The sequence below is a fragment of the Aspergillus aculeatinus genome (genome assembly GCF_003184765.1).
Source record: "Aspergillus aculeatinus CBS 121060 unplaced genomic scaffold BO66scaffold_17, whole genome shotgun sequence".
Taxonomy (NCBI): Eukaryota; Fungi; Ascomycota; class Eurotiomycetes; order Eurotiales; family Aspergillaceae; genus Aspergillus; species Aspergillus aculeatinus.
The window spans coordinates 362858-381561 of NW_020291486.1; the positions used below are offsets into that span (position 1 = coordinate 362858).

The window sequence follows — 18704 nt, forward strand, 5'->3', positions numbered from 1 at the left end:
AGATGTTATGGACTACGCTCATTCATGCAAGCTGGGTGTCTCAGCTGATGATGAATCATGATACCCGATTCTCATGTCAATGACTACGAACTCATACCTTGCATCAAGGAAATGGAAGAGATGAGCATCGACCCAGAAACATCCATTATACTCAAACCAGGCATATCACCTCAAGAACAGGTTTAATGCCTAGCGACTCCAGATCAACCACCACAGACAGCCGATCAAGTGAACCCCTCCCTCTCAGCCCTGACCAGCAACTCCTCCAGCCGCACAAACTCCATCCCGGCGAAGAACTCCTCCTTCTGCCGCAACGTCTTCTCCCGGGGGCAGCAAATCGCCCCTTTAATCGTACACTCCTCCAGCTCCGCCAGCGCGATATTCGGATCATCCGGGGGTGTCGGATGGTGCTCGACATCGTACTCGATCTGCTCGACGGACCGATACTCCCTCTTCAAGGGACGGCCTGCCATCTCCCGGTCATCAGCACACAGCCTCCAACTCCCTTAGACACAGAGTTTGATACAAGGCCAACATACCGTAATACCTCTCCAACAACCCCACCGCCTGATTAAACGTGCCCCATTCCCCAGCCACATAAGTCACCGGTTCCTACCACCCCAACAATTAGCATGCCAGTTCTTCCCCGCTCCAAACAAGAGAAGAAAACATACCCACCGCTCCCGCCCCAACAACCGCACCACCGCCCTGGCCAAATCCCTCGACCACGTCCACGACTGCGCCTCCTCCCCCGACCCCTTCACATGGTACGTCCACGTCTGCGGATCGACCGGAAACTCGCCGGGGATGTACGCCATGTACGACTTGTGTGCCGGCAAGAAATAGTCCATGAACCAGCCGTGGTGGACCAGCGTCCACTCGACGTGGTGGCTGGCGGCCCGGGCCCGCAGGATCTCGCGGAAGGGGGCGCGCGTGCCGCCGTAGGAGCGCGGCAGCAGCGGGAAGTCGTCGATGTTGCCGGCCCACTCGGACGGGATCAGGCGCTTGCAGGTCTGCGAGGCGATGCACGCGTCCAGGAGGTGGGTGTGCAGCGGGAGGTAGGCGTCGTTGGGGCAGCGGATGAGCGAGAGGAGGGTGGTGGCCTGCGTGGTGTTGAGGATGGGGACGAGGGAGGTCGGCGTGTAGTCGGTTTGGTGGGTGGTGATTTTGGGGTGGTCGGTCCAGGGTGGGGGGTTCTTGTTCTGGTTCTTGTATCAGATAGCGATTGTGGATTCTTGTGAGGGGGGTGGGAATGGGGGGAAGTCGGGGAGGAAACTTGGAAGAGATAGGGTCTGTACCGATCGAGTTAAGATGGCCACGGTGTAGTCCGGGCTGCTGGTGATGGTTTCGGCGAGATACCGTCCGAATCCGCCGGTTCCGCCTGCGAGGATGATGACTTGGGGAGCCATGATGCAGCAGGAATTCTGGTTTCAATTGTGATGGTGAACGGTGGGATAAGATGCGGGAGGATGGGCTCGGTGCTGCAGTGTGCAGGTTGGTTGTCACAGAGGCAGCTTTGGATCCGTGTTTATATGGACTTTTACTTTCGAACACATGGGCTACTTGCTTGCTTCAGTGGATCGACCTCGGATCCAGCTGCGGTGTTACAGTCTCTGACTCAGAGACCATGCAGTCGACTTAACTTAGATGTCCTGTAGGTCGCGCTGAGTCAGAACCTTACTGTCGAGGATGTGAAGTCTCAGCAGTTGCAGTGATACTCGTATTCGGCGCATCCTGCGAGTGGGGTTCTCACTGGCTTAGGGTAAACATCGAGTTGTGCAACTTGTTTAGCTGGCTGAGGAATTGGAATCCCGAGGCGATCAAGGTTGCATCGATGCGGCATCAAGTCAGCCCAGAATGGATTGCGAATGCTGACACACGTTACATCTTCTCAAGATCATGGCTGGTGACACAAGCATGGTCGAGGAGGCGTGGAAGGGATATCCCGACTTACCAGTCTGTGAGGTCGTCCGGACTTCGAGTATAGACCCTGATAACTGCCATATAATAGCTCCATTTGCTCGTGCCCGCCCCAGTGTCCATCTTGGCAAGACCATATCCCAGCCGATAAATCACTACTGCCTGCACAACAATGACAGAATCACCAACCATGGAACCACCAAGCAGCAAGGGCGTACAGTGCGTCCCCAAAGACACGCCCCTCCCCGAGATCCTCGCCCACATGAAGCGCGACGGCGGAGTGATCATCAAGAACCTGATCGCCGAAGAAGACATCGACCGCACCTACGAGGAAGTCAAAGAACGGCTCGCCCAAGACCCGGAGTGGGATGGGGTGTTCTTCCCCAGTGCGCCCCCCACCCCCCTACACCAACCCCTCTCTCTGACAACCACTCACCCGCATCTAGAAGAAACGAAGCGCGCCAACTCCATGATCGCCATCAGCCCGACCTACACCAAGACCCAGCTCATGAACCCCATCTACCAAGCCATCTGCACCCACTTCCTGACGACCCGCCACTGGTTCTGGTGGGGCGAGCAGCGCAAGGAGTCCATCTCCAAGCCCTACGTCTCCACCTGCACGGCCATGGAGATCGGGCCCGGGGCCCAAGCCCAGCCGCTGCACCGGGACTCCTTCGTCAACCACACGTGGCTCCCCGAGATCGCGGAGTGGGACGACGAGCGCGACCGCCACCGCGAGACGGAGATCGGGATGATGGTGGCCGGGTGCAGGGTGACTCGGGAGAACGGCGGGACGGCGTTCATCCCGGGGAGTCATTTGTGGTGCGTACTGTACCTAGCCAGCCCCTTACCATACCATCCACCCCATTTATATACTAAATCACCATCAGGGCCACCGACCGCCCAACCCCGCCGCTCGTCCGCGACACCGTCTCCGTCGAGATGGACAAGGGCGACGCCTTCGTCCAGTTCGCCTCCACCTACCACGGCGGCGGCCGCAACACCACCGCCGACCAGAAGCGCCTGTGCTATGCCACCTTCATGGTGCGCGGGTATCTGCGCCAGGAGGAGAACCAGTTCCTGGCCGTGCCGAGGGAAGTCGCCCGCCGGTACGACCGCCCCGTCCAGGAGATCATCGGGTACTCGCTGAGTGACCCGGCGTGTGGGCATGTGGAGCAGCTGGATCCGATCTATGTGCTGCGGCCCGAGTTGTTGGGGGAGGGGAGGCCGAGGGATTGGTGATTGCCCTGGTGCTTGGTAGGGTAGGGGTGGGGCTGTGGTTTGATTCGCAGGTTTAGGACTTGAGGTGTGTTGTAGTCTGTTGTTTGTGTATGTGGGAAAGTGATTAGGTTATAGGCTGAAGATTGGATTGTTGTGATGAGGTAGTGGGTATGTGTGGTTGGTTGTGGGGGGGATACTGCGCTTGTCATTGTGAATTTCTTCTGAGGTCGGGTAGGAGCACCGTCCTCTCAGCTTGTCTCAGCATTAGCCTGGTGAGCCTTGCGCGGAGAGCGCGAATCAGACCTAGAGGTTGTAACAGTGGCTGTGGTGGTGATTGCTGGGTAACGCTTGATATCTGCGTCATCCCAGTTCATGGAGGCATCCATTACTGCGTGTGCGTATGCTCAAAACAAGAGTGTTCTTTCGATGAATGCACTCCCTGAGCACCAATGACCGAGTCTACTACAAAGGGATGCATTTACCCCATCAATAAACTAGCAGGTTGTCTCAGCTCTGGTACACTATACGCAGATAACTACATAGTACATCTACCGATGGCCACCCAACACACCCCACATAGAAACCTCTACAGGCAAAGAAAAGCAAAGAAACACAGCTATCCCTAAACTTCATTTTCAGACAGACAATCCTACAAAGCACCCACGTCACACAAGGGCTGACTATCTCCAAAAGCAAAAGAAGACCTGCTGATGCAGGTTCCAGCCACCCGGCTCTACCACGCAGCCGGCACGAACCTCACCCCCATCGCCCTATTTTCAAACCCATGCATCCGTATCCACCCGGCTGACCCGCAAAGCAACCCCAGACCTTGACTGCTCATCCGTGTGCCAACCAGCAGAGCAGCTACCGGCGTCGCTGGTGCCACCATCCCCAAACCCAGCCCGCAGGGCGCTTCTCCACCCCAGCCCGAAGGCTCTGCCACCCCTAGTCAAGTCCAGTAAGACCAATCCCAGACCCCGCACCAGCCCCTGCAACCTCAACCCCCGAAACATTCACTAATGATCCCCAAGAACAACAAAAGTCCCGATCCCCATCAGCAGACAAAAGATAGCTATCCCAAGCCAACAAAGCAATTAGCGCATCCACCCCACTTGAAACCGAAGAAACCCCAGAATAGACAAAACGTACCCAGAACCAGATTCATGTAGAAATAGCCCACCGCCTCAGTCAACGCCCCGGAGACCAAGGGGCCGACGAACATGCCCCCCTTCCAGGTGACATTGGACAAGGAGAAGGAGCGCGAGTAGCCGCCGTTGGAGCCGAAGATGCCGGGTATCTCGTCGGCGAGCTCGTTCGCGCCGTCTGCACTCATCAGCATCCTCCCCACTCGCCATAAAGCAATCCCGTGGGGACCGAGGTAAGGTCAGGGTAAATGACAGAAGAACCGCGAGAAGGACGGGATCAACCCACTCAGAACCTCCACCCCGCCATACCCCAGAATCAACGTCCTCCACACCCCGATCGCCACCAAGCTCACCAGATACACCACAGCCCCGCGCGTCCCCAAGAACCCCTGGTGGCCCGGGAGACCCAGCAGCACCAGCGACGGCGCCAGCAGCCCGAACCCCAGGGAGACGGGGTACCGCAGCCCGACCCGATCCTTGAGCCCGCCGACGGGCACCACCAGGAGCAGCGTCGGCGCCTGCAGCAGCAGGAACAGGAGTCCGGCGTGGAAGCCGTCCCAGCGGAAGACCTCGCGGATGTGCAGCGGGATCGTGGCCTCGAAGCTCGCGATGACGACGGCCAGCAGCGTGTCGCCGAGCAGCCCGGCGGCCACGCGCTTCTTGCGCAGGATGAGCCAGTAGATGTTCGCCTTGTCGGGGGTGCTGCTTCCCGCTGGACTTGGGGGGTCGGTGTCGGTGGTGGTGGGGGTTGTGGTTGCGTGGTATGTGTAGGAGCGGGCTTCTGCGGCCGGGCTGGACGGGAGGAGCGGAGCGGTGGTGGCGTCGAGGGTCTGGGCCTCGCTGTTCTGCTCCTCGTCTCGCGTGCCCGTGTCTTTGGGAGCGGTGGTGGAACTGGCGCGCGCTCCGTCCCCGCGCGGTTCGAGGACGAGCAGTTGCAGGGCCAGCCCGATCAGCAGGACGAGGAACGCGCTCGACCACATGACACCGTAGGAGACGAACTTGTACAGGGCGGCCGACACGGCCGGCCCGGTCAGCAAGCCCGCGGAGACCAGCAGGACCGCGACCCCGAACGCCTTGCTCAGGTGCCGCGCCCCGGCCGCGTTGGCGAGCATCGCCATGCCGACGATCCAGATCACCGAGCCCGCGACGGTCTGGATGAGGCGGCCGATGATGAGTCCGGTGACTGCGGGGGTCTTTGCATCAGCTCGGCTCTATGCCTTTGTGGTGAAAATGAAGGGAGCTACCTACGTGTCGTCGACCACGCCGTCACCACCGTCCCGAGCATGTTCACCCCCCACGCGGCGATCAGCAACCCATTCCGCGAGGACAGTTTGTCCGCCACGTAGCCCGTCACGGGCGCGAGGATGATCGAGACCAGGGCGTTCATGGCGAGGATGATGGAGGTCAGCGCCTGGATGCGCGCGGCGGGCTGCTGGAGGCGGCTCTCCAGGATCTCCGGCAGGATCGGGATGATGAAGGTGAAGAGGAAGTTATCTGTGGAATCCCCTGTTGTCAGTATTCCCTGGAAGAACCCGATTGTCCGCGAGGTTTCTGGAGAATTGGACCAACCTGAAAACAGAGCCACCGATACTATCGCAATGATGTACAGTCCCGAGGATCGCCATCGATGGCCGAAAGGCTTGGACGGTCTCGCAGCGCCCCGTGCCATTGTGCGCAGTCGCCGACGATAGTGAGATAATTGCTCTCTCGACTCATCATTGTATGCTTTTCGGTATAAATGAAGGTCAGATACAAAGAACGTCTGGAAGTTGTTTCCCATCCCCATTCAGCAGGTAGTTCCATGGTTACTCAATGGCCGTAACATTGCATATGCTGTTGCACCAGTTCGCTCCGGTGTCTGCCGGGGAGCAGGAATCCGGGTGATACAGTCGAGTTGGGTATACGAGGCTCGCGCCACTCGCTCGGGTGTGCTGACTGGGCGGGATGCGGATGCGTATTAGGAATGTGCGGTGTGTTTTTCGTTTTGCTCAGCTTGCGTGATGAGCCCGGCTCTAGTGGGTGGGACTGGCTGGTTGTTGCCTGGGAAAGTGAGGATAGTACTCTACGACTGGCTCTCACTGGAGGACGGACTATTCGGAGCATCGATGTAGGAGCCCGAGTCTGATATTCGGATGAATATGCTTGCTGCCTTGTGCTTAGGCACCTTAAGCGCGTCCGAAGATGTCACTTCTCAAGCTCCATTGTCGTCACCAAGTACAATGTCCGATATGCATTCTATTAAACCCACGTCTATGCTATGAGCCGGAAAGGAAAACGGTGATGTAAATATATCCTCAGAACAAGATGCAGTGTTGCAAAGGCAGGTCAGACCCGCAGCGAGCGGTTAGTGTAGAATCCCGAGCCAGCAGTCTTTCTGTCACCTCTAACTTTTTTCGACGATCATTAAGCATGTACTCCACATATCTAGGCAATCACAGCCTCCAAGGCCTGCTCGAAGATCTTCAGGCCCGTCTTGAGCTGCTCCTCGGTGATCGTCAACGAAGGCACGAACCGGATGCAGCCCTCACCGGCGGTGATGATCAGCATGCCACGCTCGCGAGCAGCCGCCACCAAGTCTCCAGCCTTGGCGCCGAACTCGGGGGTGAGTTGCACACCCAGGATCAGACCGCGACCGCGGACCTGCGAGATGACGTTCGGGTGCTTCTGCTTGAGGGCAGCAAAGCCGGCCTGCAGCACGGCCGACTTGTCCTCGACCTGCTTCTGCAGCTCGGGCGAAGCCAACCGCCTGACGATGTGGTGGGCGACGCGGCAGGCCAGGGGGTTACCACCGAAGGTGGTTCCGTGGTCGCCCGGCTTGATGTGCGACGCAACCGTCTTCTCGGCGATGATGGTGGCCCCGATGGGGAAGCCGTTGCCCAGCGCCTTCGCGGTGGTCAGGATGTCGGGGTGAGCGGCCTCGCCGGAGGCGGGCGCCAGCGAAGGGTGGCCGTGCGCCCAGAGGCTGCCCGTTCGGGACAGACCGCACTGGATCTCGTCGAAGATCAGGACGGCGCCCACCTCGTCGCAACGCTTGCGCAGAGCAACCAGGAACTCGGGGGTGGCAACGTTGACACCGCCCTCACCCTGGATGGGCTCGACGATCACACCGCAGGTCTTGTCGGTGATGAGAGTCTGGAGCTGCTCCACGTCGTTGTAGTTTCCGTACTTGAAGCCCGGCAGCATGGGCGAGAAGGGGGTCTGGTACTTGGGGTTGGGGGTCGCGGACAAGGCACCCATCGTGCGGCCGTGGAAGGAGTTGTGGAAGGAGACGAGCTCGTGCTTGGCGCCCGAGGGGTCGCGCGAGCGACCGACCTTGCGGGCGAACTTGATGGCAGCCTCGTTGGCCTCGGTACCGGAGTTGGCGATGAACACCTGGGAAGCGTCACGCATGGCACCGGACTCGCGGGTGACCTCGATCAAGAGCTTGCTCAGGGCTCCGGTCCAAGCATTGTAGTACAGGTTCGAGGCGTGGATGAGGATTTCAGACTAGAGGAGAGGCCCTCACCATTAGTATTTCGGGAGCCAGCATATGTGGAGAGTCTGGGTGCACACCTGTTCGGCGATGATCTTTGCGATCTCAGGGTCACAGTGACCAAGAGAGTTGACAGCAATACCAGACGTCATATCAAGGTACTTTCTGTTCTCCATATCCCAGAGATAGCTGCCCTGACCCTTGACCATCACCGGAGGTGGCCGGACGTAGGTGGGGACCATGAACGGGGTTTGAGCATTGATGAAGGAGGAGGAAGCGGAATCGGCGGTGGGATCGGGGTTGGGCAAGGAGCTTTCATCCTGGAGAATTGATCACACGTCAGTATAGAGTGCGATACCCAAGGGATTTCCAATCTGCACATCAGGAGATTCACCTTTGCTTGGGGAGCAGCTGTCGCGCTCAAGGACCGCACGGGCACTGCGGTGAACCGAGGCCGGAGCACGGAGTTGATTTCAGGAACCAGCTTCCTGGCAGCGGGCAGACGCCGCGAGGCAAGGTGTAGAAGAGCCATTGTATGAACAGATACTGGGGAATTGACAACGTGTCGACCTCTGGCAACCGGGGGAACTTTATACCTGGCGGAGGTATTAGGTACTAGGTAGGGAAGCGCGATTTAATGACTCGACGGGCACGCACGCTCGCAGAAGAAGAAACACCGCACCGCAGCCCGACAACCTATCGGAGCCGAGAATCGGAGCGGCAGGCCAACGCCGTGAGTCACCTGAGTTTGCCATGTTTGCACCTGCCAAGAGTCGCCCACTCAATTTGTTGAAGGCTTGAAGCTAATCCGACAGGGTAAGGACGCGGTGCGGGTCCTCGGACTGCAGCGCAATCAATCTTTCAAGGCCCCGATGTCCGTGTCATTTTCCTTCCCACTTGCATCTGACATGATTGAACATTCACCCCCCAGTACGAAAGAGGAATCCGAGGATATGGAAATGAATCTGGACATCCCTCAAGCAGTGGCTTACAAGTTGCTTGAGGTCTTCAGGTACTTCCTGTATGATTGAGTCACAGAAGAGTATCACACAAAGTTGCTACAATACAGCCAAATTTCACTGAGTAGTATTTTGCATAACAGGCTACTCCACAATCGTATCCACTCCGATTAAGCGATTGTACCACGTACCCACCTGCCTACCCATCAATCATGTCCTTGGCTCTCTGTGGAGGATGCACTGCAGCCGGGTCGTCCGACGAGCACCGCGACAGGTTCCCTGACTCTATCGCATATTCCATATGACGGTGAGCCACATCCGAAACACTGTCCACTGCCGTCATACTTGTTGCTTCGCTGGCTTGACTGGCAGTTCGGCTGTTGATCTGAGTTTCTGGCTTGGGTTTGGTGAAGGGGTCCTCTCCCGGTTGCTGCTGCTGCTGCTCCTCTGGATTGATGATTCCCATCTCAACATACCGGTCCATCTCGTCCGTGTCTTTCTGGGTTGACTGTCTCCTAATCTCCCGAACAAACGAACGGCCCTTTGTCCACCAACTGGGTTTCCTCTGGCCAACGCCCATGTCGTCTGCGATGGCATTATCGAGGTCACCGCGACGAGCGATTAGAGCCTGGTCGTCGTTCAACTCACAGTGACCACAGATGTTGAACAGGATTATCAGGAGGAGCGGGGGCGTATAACCCAGTCCGTAGATCCAACCGCCGCTGACACCATATCTCAACGGTGACACCGTCCAGTCATACGCAGATGCAATTGCATATCCGACTTTGAACCCGAGTAACACGAGGGCCACGAGGAATTGGGAGGGTGCGGCATTGAGGTAGAACATAAGCTGGCCCCAGGTACTCGTCGGGCGGATGCGGTAGCGGTACAAACTGTGCTCCAGGCTATAGCAGATAACGAGAACGCCACCCATGGCTAGGAAGCTGGCGATGCGCCATCGGATGTCCGTCGCGGCAGGTTTCGCATCCGCCATCTGTTGCTCCAAGCTTCGTTGCCTTTCGATCGGCCCCCAGGAGCGCGGCACGGTCAGGAAGAAATTCGCGAGGGCTAAGCCGTAGAATATCATCGGCAGCACGAATTCTTGGCCTCGGCGGGTACTGGACTTGCTGAATGCGTAAGGGTCTCGATCGATGATCTGTCGCTCCTGCCAAGAGCCCCTGGGGGTTGTCGCGGGTTAGAAACGATCCAGGAGAGATGGATTCATAGACGAAGATCCGGCTTACCAGTGCCGAACAGCTTCCCACACGACCGCCATCATCACGGGGGTGAGAATGGTATAGAAGACACTCTGCAGGATCAAGGGACTGTTCACCACATAGTCCCGATCCACATCGATGCTCATGAAACAACTAATCGCTCCGCAGCCGGCAAGCACGAGCATCCAGATCCATTTGGCTCGGCGACCCAAGAGTCTCCACCGTCGATCATGCGGTAAGTATCGTCGCCCGTGTTTGCGCAAATTGACCAAGGTGAAGAAAATGGAGATGGAGAACATCAGGGCGAAGGCCAGGCCTGCTGCTGCATGGGAACCCATATCCCGGACGGGCGCATAGCACGAGACTCCCTTGATGACCGTCCCGTTCTCCGTCTGCATATGGGGCTTGAACTGGTTGAATGCAAGATAGCAATCCGTGCCATTGGAGAGCGTCCCGTTGCTGTAGAGCTTGTAGTGGTAAAGATCGAGGGCGGTGCGATTGAAATGAACCTCGTTGATGAGTACATCGGTGGAGTTGGCGCCGGCCTCGAAAGGCACGACAGCGCGAACGTACAGTAGCGTCATGGCGTGGTCGGTTCAAGGTAGGATGGCCCCCAGGCGAGAAGGCGATCGGCTTGGAGACTTGCAAGTTCCCGAGCAGGGAGTGAGGCCGATGATCACCATCAGGATAGTTGAACAATCGGAGGGAACCGATGAGACCAGATGGAAGAGCGAGCTACAGCTGCTCGGGACGCGACGGAGCCATGACGGCGGGACATCAGCGACAAGGTCGCATCCAGGGACGAGTCGATGATGCGCCGAGGACCCAAGCAACCCAATCAGAGTCTGGACCCTGGCTTTTGGGTTCGGGTCATGATCCGTCGAGCGAGGATATGTAGTGCATCCATGGCCGGATTGGAGGGGTGATGAAGAGTGCAAAACTCAGTAGTATACTTAAAGAAGAGAGAATCAATACTTGATGGAAGGAAGGACAACGGGTGGAGGCGAAGGCACTGGCCGCGACTGGAGGAAATGAGGAAATGCGACCGGTCCCCGGGCTCCACCACGGGCGCATCAACCATACCCAAAGAGCTCCACCATGAATACTCACAGCTGCACCTCAAGATATCACACTCATAGATAGCATATCCAGGAATCAAATGCGAAGGAAGGAGAGGCCAGCCAAGCCTCAGGATAATCAGACGGGCTACTAACAACGACAACCACCATAAAAACCACAAAAAGCTCACAACTGTCAGGGGGCAGCCCGCTACGCATCGATTCTACTTTTTAAGGCATACTCCCCAACAGTGCTCACGAAAACCCCTCAGTCTAACTAACCAGTCCCCGGGATTTTCATACCAGTTCTTCATCCCGATGGGTGGAGGGCTACTCTGCCTTTTATCTGCTTGCGTCAAGCTAAGGTTCGCCCTCTCCACGGTTCGAACGCAGGCTGGCGGCACCACACCACGTCACCACCCCCGTTGCACCACCCGGCCTGCTGGTTACCGTGCCAAGACCTTTTTGGGATTATAGCCCAGCAACGACTAGCCGTTTTGATCAATATATTCACGAGATATCGCCGAACCCCAGACTCGGGAGGCTTGGCATGGTTTGCCAAGAACTTGCCCACCTCCCCTCGTCTTTCGCTTGTTGTATGCGTAGGTATACCGAGTAGTCGTCTATTGGGCGTAGTTGTCATCTTTGCTATCACCAAGTCGGTTCTATTCTATTCACAGCGGGAGAGATGATTCAGTAGTCTATTGTATGGGAATTAGCATGCTCGTGTCCAGTCGGTGTCTTCCATATTTACCCTCTAGCACATTCAGAATGGTACGCTACGGACATATCTTGTACTACCTGTACTACGACGGACGGAGGTAAGGTTTTAAAAAGATTCCTTACGAATTGCCTGATATTGAAAGAGTGACTATAGAAGATAATCGCTTAGAGTTACGGTCGCTGTGGCGGCAGACGCGCCCTACCCGGTCGGATATTGCACAGTTGAGAAGTCTTCCTGTTGCCTTGCCTTGGAGGCATCATAACCAACCAAGCTTGAAAAAGATGTGACGGAAGAAGTTTGTCCGGCTGTGTGGAGTTAATTGTACTAAAGATGTACTAAAGATTGACGAAGCATTGTCGGGTTGGAACAATATTACCCCCAAGCCAGCCAGCAAGCTGCATTGCATGCACGGTTGTTGGCATTGCGTTCCAGGCTAATTGCAAGCCCCACTCCAGCGGGCTGTCAGAGTGCTAGCCAAACCTGGGGATTGATTGCTTATAGTGCGGTGCTGCAGGAATGCCTCCGCATGACGAAGCTTGTTGCTCACGTGGTGTCCGTGCGCCATGCTTTGCTGCAGACTTGGTCCAGGAAAAGGGGCCCTCATTGAAGGGAGTGCTTCGCTTCCATTCTCTCTCAAGCTCTTCTGCCGCTCGCATTGCATGACATGATGGTTTCTCACAAGGGTTCGGCTGGACGGAAACGGTGCAGAGTAAATGACAGAGAGCAACGGGCAAGGACAAGATCGAGACGAGTTCATTCCACCAATTGGTAACTACATTGCATGAACGACCATTATGCCGTGACGAATACATCCAAGCGAGCTGCAAGCTGCCCTGCAAACCTCCTCATCTTGCACCGGATCACTCTAGCTGCAGAGCTGCCGAACGGCGGATCAAGCCACCAGCCCCTCAATCTTATTACTTTGGGTGGTGGAATCGTCATCAGTCCGAGCCGTCTCCGACCTCTTAGTACTGCTGAGCCAATCGCCAGCAATGCGCGTGCCGCAGGGGTCACGTATCTTCATCGCCATCCCAATCCTCCTCGAGACGAGCCCTGACCGCAACCCCGACGGCCAGCCATGATTTTCCCACCATTTGGCATGTATATCGTCAATTCTCCCAGCCTGGCAGGGATCCTGTCCTCGCGCAGGCAAATCATGCTGAAACTGCCGGTTCATGGGGTTTAATCTAAACAATAATCCCACCACGGAAATTCACGCCCCGAGTTTAGGAACTATATCCGTCGCTCCCCAGCAGTATTTAAGGCCAACACCCAAGCCTTTTGTCCAAGAAAAGCCAAGTCGACTAAGGACGGGCAATCGAAAGCTTGGTTTTTCTTGTTGTCACTCACGTTGTTTCTTGCGACCATGCTCGTCAACTCGGCCGTTTTCTTTTCGCTGGCCCTCGGGGCCATCGCCGTCAGCGCCAACCCGGCCCCTGAGCCCCCTGCGATCACCGCAGCGCCCAAGGTGGGCGATTTGGAGAAACGGGCGACCACCTGCACGTTCTCGGGCTCCAACGGTGCCTCCTCGGCGAGCAAGTCGAAGACCTCCTGCTCGACCATCATCCTCTCCAGCGTGGCCGTCCCATCCGGCACGACCCTGGACCTGACTGACCTGAACGAGGGAACCCACGTACGTATTCCGCTCCCTTTCCACACTTCCTCCGTACCCTAAATGGATGTCACGCCAGGTCATCTTCGAAGGCGAAACCACCTTCGGCTACGAAGAATGGGCCGGCCCGCTGGTCTCGGTCTCCGGCACGGACATCACCGTGACCGGGGCCAGCGGGGCGTACCTCAACGGCGACGGCAGCCGCTGGTGGGACGACGAGGGCTCGAACGGGGGCAAGACCAAGCCCAAGTTCTTCTATGCGCACGATCTGACCGACTCGGTCATCAGCGGCATCTACATCCAGAACTCCCCGGTGCAGGTGTTCAGCGTCGACAACTCCAACTACCTGACCCTGGAGGACATCACCATCGACAACACGGACGGTGACGATGACGGCGCCGCGAACACGGACGGGTTCGATATCGGTGACAGCACCTACATCACCATCACCGGCGCGAACGTGTACAACCAGGATGACTGCGTCGCGATCAACTCGGGCGAGGTACGTCCGAACGACCCCCAACTTCCCCCGTCTTTTCCAAGACAAGATCGAACAGCAAGCTAACCCACACGCGACAGAACATCTATTTCTCCGGCGGCGTCTGCTCCGGCGGCCACGGCTTGTCCATCGGCTCCGTCGGCGGCCGCAGCGACAACACCGTCAAGAACGTGACCTTCTACAACTCGGAGATCAAGAACTCGCAGAACGGTAGGCCGCTCCTTGCCCAAAAGAACAAGTCAAGTCCCGCATAAGCTAACAACCCCAGGCGTCCGCATCAAAACCATCTACGGCGACACCGGCTCCGTCTCCGAGGTGACCTACCAGGAGATCACGCTCTCCGAGATCACCGAGTACGGGATCATCGTGGAGCAGAACTACGACGACACCTCGGAGGCGGCCACCACCGGCGTTCCGATCACGGATTTCGTCCTCGATGGCGTGCAGGGCACCGTCGAGAGTACGGGCACTGATATCTATATTGTGTGCGGCTCGGGCAGTTGCTCCGACTGGACGTGGACGGATGTAAGTGTCTCCGGTGGGAAGACGAGTTCGTCGTGCACGAATGTGCCGAGTGGGATTAGTTGTTAGTTTTTGAGGGGGTGGAGAGGGTTGGGGGGTGGTGGTGGTTGGGGTGGATGGGATGGTGTATGTACTGTAGCAGAGTGGTATTTTTCGGGTGGGTGTTGAATTTCAGGTCGTGCGTTGAGGATTCTGCCTTCGGTGCGTATTGGAGAGTCTTCGTGGAAAAATATTGATGGGTGGCAATTGACGCAGTAGATGATGAGGAGACAGCATTGATCGGTGCGTAGAAGACTTTGGAGCGCAAGGGAAGGTGGTTTGCGAATCCATAATTTGACAACGACCCTTGGTCTGGTGAGCTGCGAGGGAGGATTTAGTCATGGGACATCCGTCGCTTTACGCATATTCTGCGAGCCGCTAGGGCCGGGGTCTCGGCCAAAACCATTCCAGCACATTTACACACATTGCGCTTACACTTCAAGCCCCGACGGCGCTACTCTTCCAGCCGAGCATACATCATCATCATCATCATCATCATATTCCACGGTCCTGTCAAACTTTTATCTAAGCCCAACCCCCAACCCCAACCCCAATCTACTGCAACCGCTGAATGACCTTGATCAGATCCGCCGACACGCCCATGGCAGTGACATCGCCACCGGCACCGGCACCCTGCACGATCAAGGGGTTAGCGCCGTACCGCTTGGTGTAGAAGCTGATGATGTTGTCGCTGCCCTTGAGGCCGGCGATGGCGCTGTCCTTGTCGAACTTCTCCAGGCCGACGCGGACCTTCTTGGCGCCGACATCGACACTCCCGACGAAGCGCACGACCTTGCCCTCCTTCTCGGCCCCCTCCTTGATGGCGGTCATCTGGCCATCGAACTCGGGCAACCGCCTCATGAACTCGGCAATGCCCTCCGCCGTCGACGGCACATCGGCCAGCTCCTTGGGGATGAGCGACTCGATAGGGAAGGAGTCGGGGCTCTGGACCTCCAGGCCGGCAATGCGGGCGAGGATGGTCAGCTTGCGCGCGACGTCCATGCCGTTCAAATCATCGCGGGGATCGGGCTCGGTGTAGCCGAGCTCCTTGGCCTGCGCGACGACCTCGCTCCACTTGGCGGAGCTGGCCGCCCCGACGGGCGCGAACGTGTTGAAGAGGAAGGACAGCGTGCCGGAGAAGACGCCCTCGATGCGGGTGACCTCGTCGCCGGTGGCGACCAGGTCGCGCAGCGTCGAGATCACGGGCAGGCCCGCGCCCACGGTGCTCTCGTGGTAGACGAGGGCGTTGCCCTCGGCCGCCGCGGCGAAGATCTCCTTCCACAGGCTCAGGTCCGACGAGAAGCCCTTCTTGTTCGGGGTCACGATCGAGATCCCCCGGCGCAGGAAGGTCGGGTACGACGACGCCAGCGCCGGGTCGCTCGTGTTGTCGACAAGAATCGACCGGCCCGGCGCCGAGGACAGGTATGCCGCGATCTCGTCGGGAGTCAGCGCCCCGGACTTGGTCAGCTGCGCCTCCGCCGAGGCGGTCTTCCAGTCCGCCGCGGGGATGGCCGGCGTGTAGGAGGGCGTCGGCGAGAGGAGCGTCTGCGTCGACCGCGCGAGGAGGATCAGTTGCGGGGCGTTGGGCAGGCGCGCCAGCTGGCTGAGAAAGGAGGTTCCCACGCCTCCGACGCCTGGTTGGAGATGGGCTGGTCAGTATGGGTGGGCACTTGGCTTGTGGTGAGGGGGAGGGGTGGCCGTGTTGGTGGGGGAGCAGCAGGGAACACAATGTGCAATTGTCGTTGTGACGGGTGGTCTGCTTTCCAGGCTACTTACCAATAACACCGAGATAGATAGGAGCAGGCATGATGAGATGGTCAATTGGTCTGTTTCTGGTTGATACGTTGTCCTGAAGCAGCAGGAAGAGGGGAAGAGGAGAAGACCGAAGCAGCTCAGCTTCAAAAGCCGCTGCGGGGCAGCGCTGACTCATCGTCCTATATCGGCGCACGCCTTGTGGCTTGGCAATTTGAATGGCGCAGTTGCATCCAGCAGTAACAGTGCTATATCAATGAGAAAACCTGTATAGCAATACTATGCGCGACCTTCACTCTTGGAATCACTTCGTATATTTTTATTCTGGATTAAGAATTTCGAAGTATGATGCAGACTTGTGCCGTCAGAGTCATTATCCTCATCAGAACAATATATTTCGAGCGCTCTTGACAGGGCGGATGTACTCAGCACCTCATCTGCATGGGATGACAAAGCCTTTGAGAGCAAGAAGCCCCAGCTCATCTTGTGCCCCAGGATCTCTTTGTGGTCGATACTATTCTGAGCGCATCTTGTTCGACCGCTTGGGGTGCCATTGTCATGACACAAACAACAAAGACACACATGATATACCATCGAACCAACGAGCAGGTTTATCTTTGATCCTATAACACCTGGAAAAAGCATTCTGTATATACAATCCTGAAGTATTGCATTGTATGATCATACCTTACAATGTCTACAGCCACAAAGCAATGTGTGAAGCTAGCGCTAAAGGACTCGAGCTGTACTTATCCTTCATAGTTGCCGGCAGTGACTACTAATACCTCTCGCAAAGCATTCACTGTGAACACCACTATCTGCATCTTTTACTTCCTATAGAGAAATTATACTTCGTGCAGAGATCCTATTCTGAAGATATTATACTCAAGCATGACCCAGGAATCCCGCAAGCCAAAGCAAAGTGCAGAAACTCCACCCACGAAGGTAAGCTCACGCCGCGCACTGCTCTACGCACAGGAACTCAACAATCCCTCGATAAACCCCCCACCATTATCCCTAACCATCACTCAGAAACGACGAACCTCCCCACGGCAAGAATACACAATCCCCCCATTAGAACTACCCCCGAGCAGCATCCCCTTTGTAACCCGACCCTGGTGCGCCATCAACGGCGGCAAAGGCACCCCCCTCCCTCGACAACCCCGAACCGAAGGCCAAAGTCTGCTGTGGACCGTCCCATTCGGCTACCGCCCCGAGGATGGAGCCTTTACCGTGACCGATGCGCTGCTCCAGACACATCTGACGAGACTGTACGCCCAGATCCAGCGGTTCCGGGAACGATACTCGTGCAGCCCGGCAGAGATCACGCAGTTAGCGCCCATGAAGAAGAAAGCCATCGTCCAGCATCTGGGGTCCTTCTGTCGGTGTACGGACTGGCCCTCCATCAACAAGATGCTCAGCGCTAGGTCCTACGAGCGGTTTCTGCACAAGTTGCTGGAGACGGTGCTGGTGAAGCAGTGCTTTGAGAAGGTCATCTCAAATCCGTTCTTCCATGTGACGCCGTCGGTGGCGGTCGGTGACGCTGGATGTTCGTCCTGGTCGTTTGGCGCGGAGCTTAGGGGGTTGTATGAGATGCTTTTGAGGGGTGAGTTTGTGCAGTGGTTTGTTTCGAGGTCCAAGGAGACGTATATTGAGGGCTTAGGCTGACGAACGGTTGGTGGTGATGGTAGTGAATCGAGCCAAGGCCCACGAATGGCGACAGACGCTGACACATCTCCTGCAGGCGGATTATCATGGAGGATCGGACGATTGGCGGGTGGCGTTCGCGGCTAGCGAGAGCTTAGAGACGGCCTGTCAGAGCTTTGCCCTGAGCATGCTGGAGGAGTGTGAGGCGTTCCGCGTGCTTCTGCGGGACCTCGGGGATAGCGAAGGCAGTGATGAGCGGTGCCGGGACCTGGTGGAGATCTTTCGACTTGCGGCGGAGCTGTCGGTGGGGTTTGCGGCAAGTAAGGACGGGTTCGTGTTCCATCTGGATGTTGAGCGTGTTCCGCATACAGTGGCGCTGATGCGTGAGAGGGCCCTGACCAAAAGTGGGGCTTGGAGGGGAGTTGACGCCTTCAAAGACCGGCGTCCGGTTCTCGTTCGGCATCCGCTCATCGAACGTTCAGTCTTGGTTGGGGGAGCTCAGGTGAGCGACCGGGGGAGGTGTAGAGAGGAATGGCGGAAGGCGAACGAACACAGCTTTGATTCAGAGGAGGAACTCGATCGAAGACTTGATTGGCATATGCCGATGTTCGGTCTGGGTGACTCGCACCTTACCCCAGTGTATCATGGCGATTACCTTTTCATGAAGGAATAGGTGCTGGACGAGCTCTTGATATATGATTAGCCTACAGTTTACATCCCGGTAGGGCTCCGTGCAGCCTTCTTCAGCGACGTCTTCGATTACCGTCAAGTGGCTTGTGTGTATAGTAGTCTATGAAATGTAATCCATCTCGGCGAAAGTCATAGTACAAACAGTGGATCTCGTGTCGTAAGACAGCTGTTCGGTTTCCTCGTCAGAGAAAAGGACTATAGGATCTAGTGCCTTCGCGAAACCCCGA

At 57.0% G+C, this 18704-nt stretch overlaps 6 protein-coding genes across 6 annotated transcripts; 2 read left to right on the top strand and 4 right to left on the bottom strand.

Annotated features, from left to right (window-relative positions):
* Positions 1-224: 224 nt before the first annotated feature.
* BO66DRAFT_320240 (MFS general substrate transporter) lies at positions 225-5955 on the bottom strand (the record flags this gene model as incomplete). Its single annotated transcript, XM_025643666.1, has 7 exons — positions 225-505; positions 671-1202; positions 1299-1424; positions 2110-2161; positions 4287-4464; positions 4573-5469; positions 5535-5955. 7 exons carry the CDS (start codon positions 5953-5955, stop codon positions 225-227), a joined length of 2487 nt encoding a protein of 828 aa, XP_025505207.1.
* Positions 5956-6710: 755 nt separating this feature from the next.
* On the bottom strand, positions 6711-8290 carry BO66DRAFT_437408 (acetylornithine transaminase; the record flags this gene model as incomplete). The annotated part of the gene is made up of 3 exons (XM_025650993.1): positions 6711-7772; positions 7839-8078; positions 8153-8290. The coding sequence occupies 3 exons, from the start codon at positions 8288-8290 to the stop codon at positions 6711-6713; spliced, it is 1440 nt and encodes a 479-aa protein (XP_025505208.1).
* A 562-nt stretch (positions 8291-8852) lies between these two features.
* BO66DRAFT_56817 (DUF2434 domain-containing protein) lies at positions 8853-10848 on the bottom strand. The gene is made up of 2 exons (XM_025653409.1): positions 9962-10848; positions 8853-9895 (listed from the first exon to the last, which is right to left on the bottom strand). The coding sequence occupies exons 1-2, from the start codon at positions 10516-10518 to the stop codon at positions 8917-8919; spliced, it is 1536 nt and encodes a 511-aa protein (XP_025505209.1). The 5' UTR covers positions 10519-10848; the 3' UTR covers positions 8853-8916.
* Positions 10849-12655: 1807 nt separating this feature from the next.
* BO66DRAFT_427994 (glycoside hydrolase family 28 protein) lies at positions 12656-14431 on the top strand. Its single transcript, XM_025650381.1, has 4 exons — positions 12656-13349; positions 13408-13830; positions 13908-14037; positions 14096-14431. Exons 1-4 carry the CDS (start codon positions 13083-13085, stop codon positions 14416-14418), a joined length of 1143 nt encoding a protein of 380 aa, XP_025505210.1. The 5' UTR covers positions 12656-13082; the 3' UTR covers positions 14419-14431.
* Positions 14432-14935: 504 nt separating this feature from the next.
* BO66DRAFT_390952 (homoserine dehydrogenase) lies at positions 14936-16230 on the bottom strand. The gene is made up of 2 exons (XM_025647137.1): positions 16165-16230; positions 14936-16022 (listed from the first exon to the last, which is right to left on the bottom strand). Exons 1-2 carry the CDS (start codon positions 16193-16195, stop codon positions 14944-14946), a joined length of 1110 nt encoding a protein of 369 aa, XP_025505211.1. The 5' UTR covers positions 16196-16230; the 3' UTR covers positions 14936-14943.
* An 801-nt stretch (positions 16231-17031) lies between these two features.
* Positions 17032-18460, top strand: BO66DRAFT_470542 (uncharacterized protein; the record flags this gene model as incomplete). Its single annotated transcript, XM_025652798.1, has 2 exons — positions 17032-17746; positions 17832-18460. 2 exons carry the CDS (start codon positions 17032-17034, stop codon positions 18458-18460), a joined length of 1344 nt encoding a protein of 447 aa, XP_025505212.1.
* Positions 18461-18704: the final 244 nt, after the last annotated feature.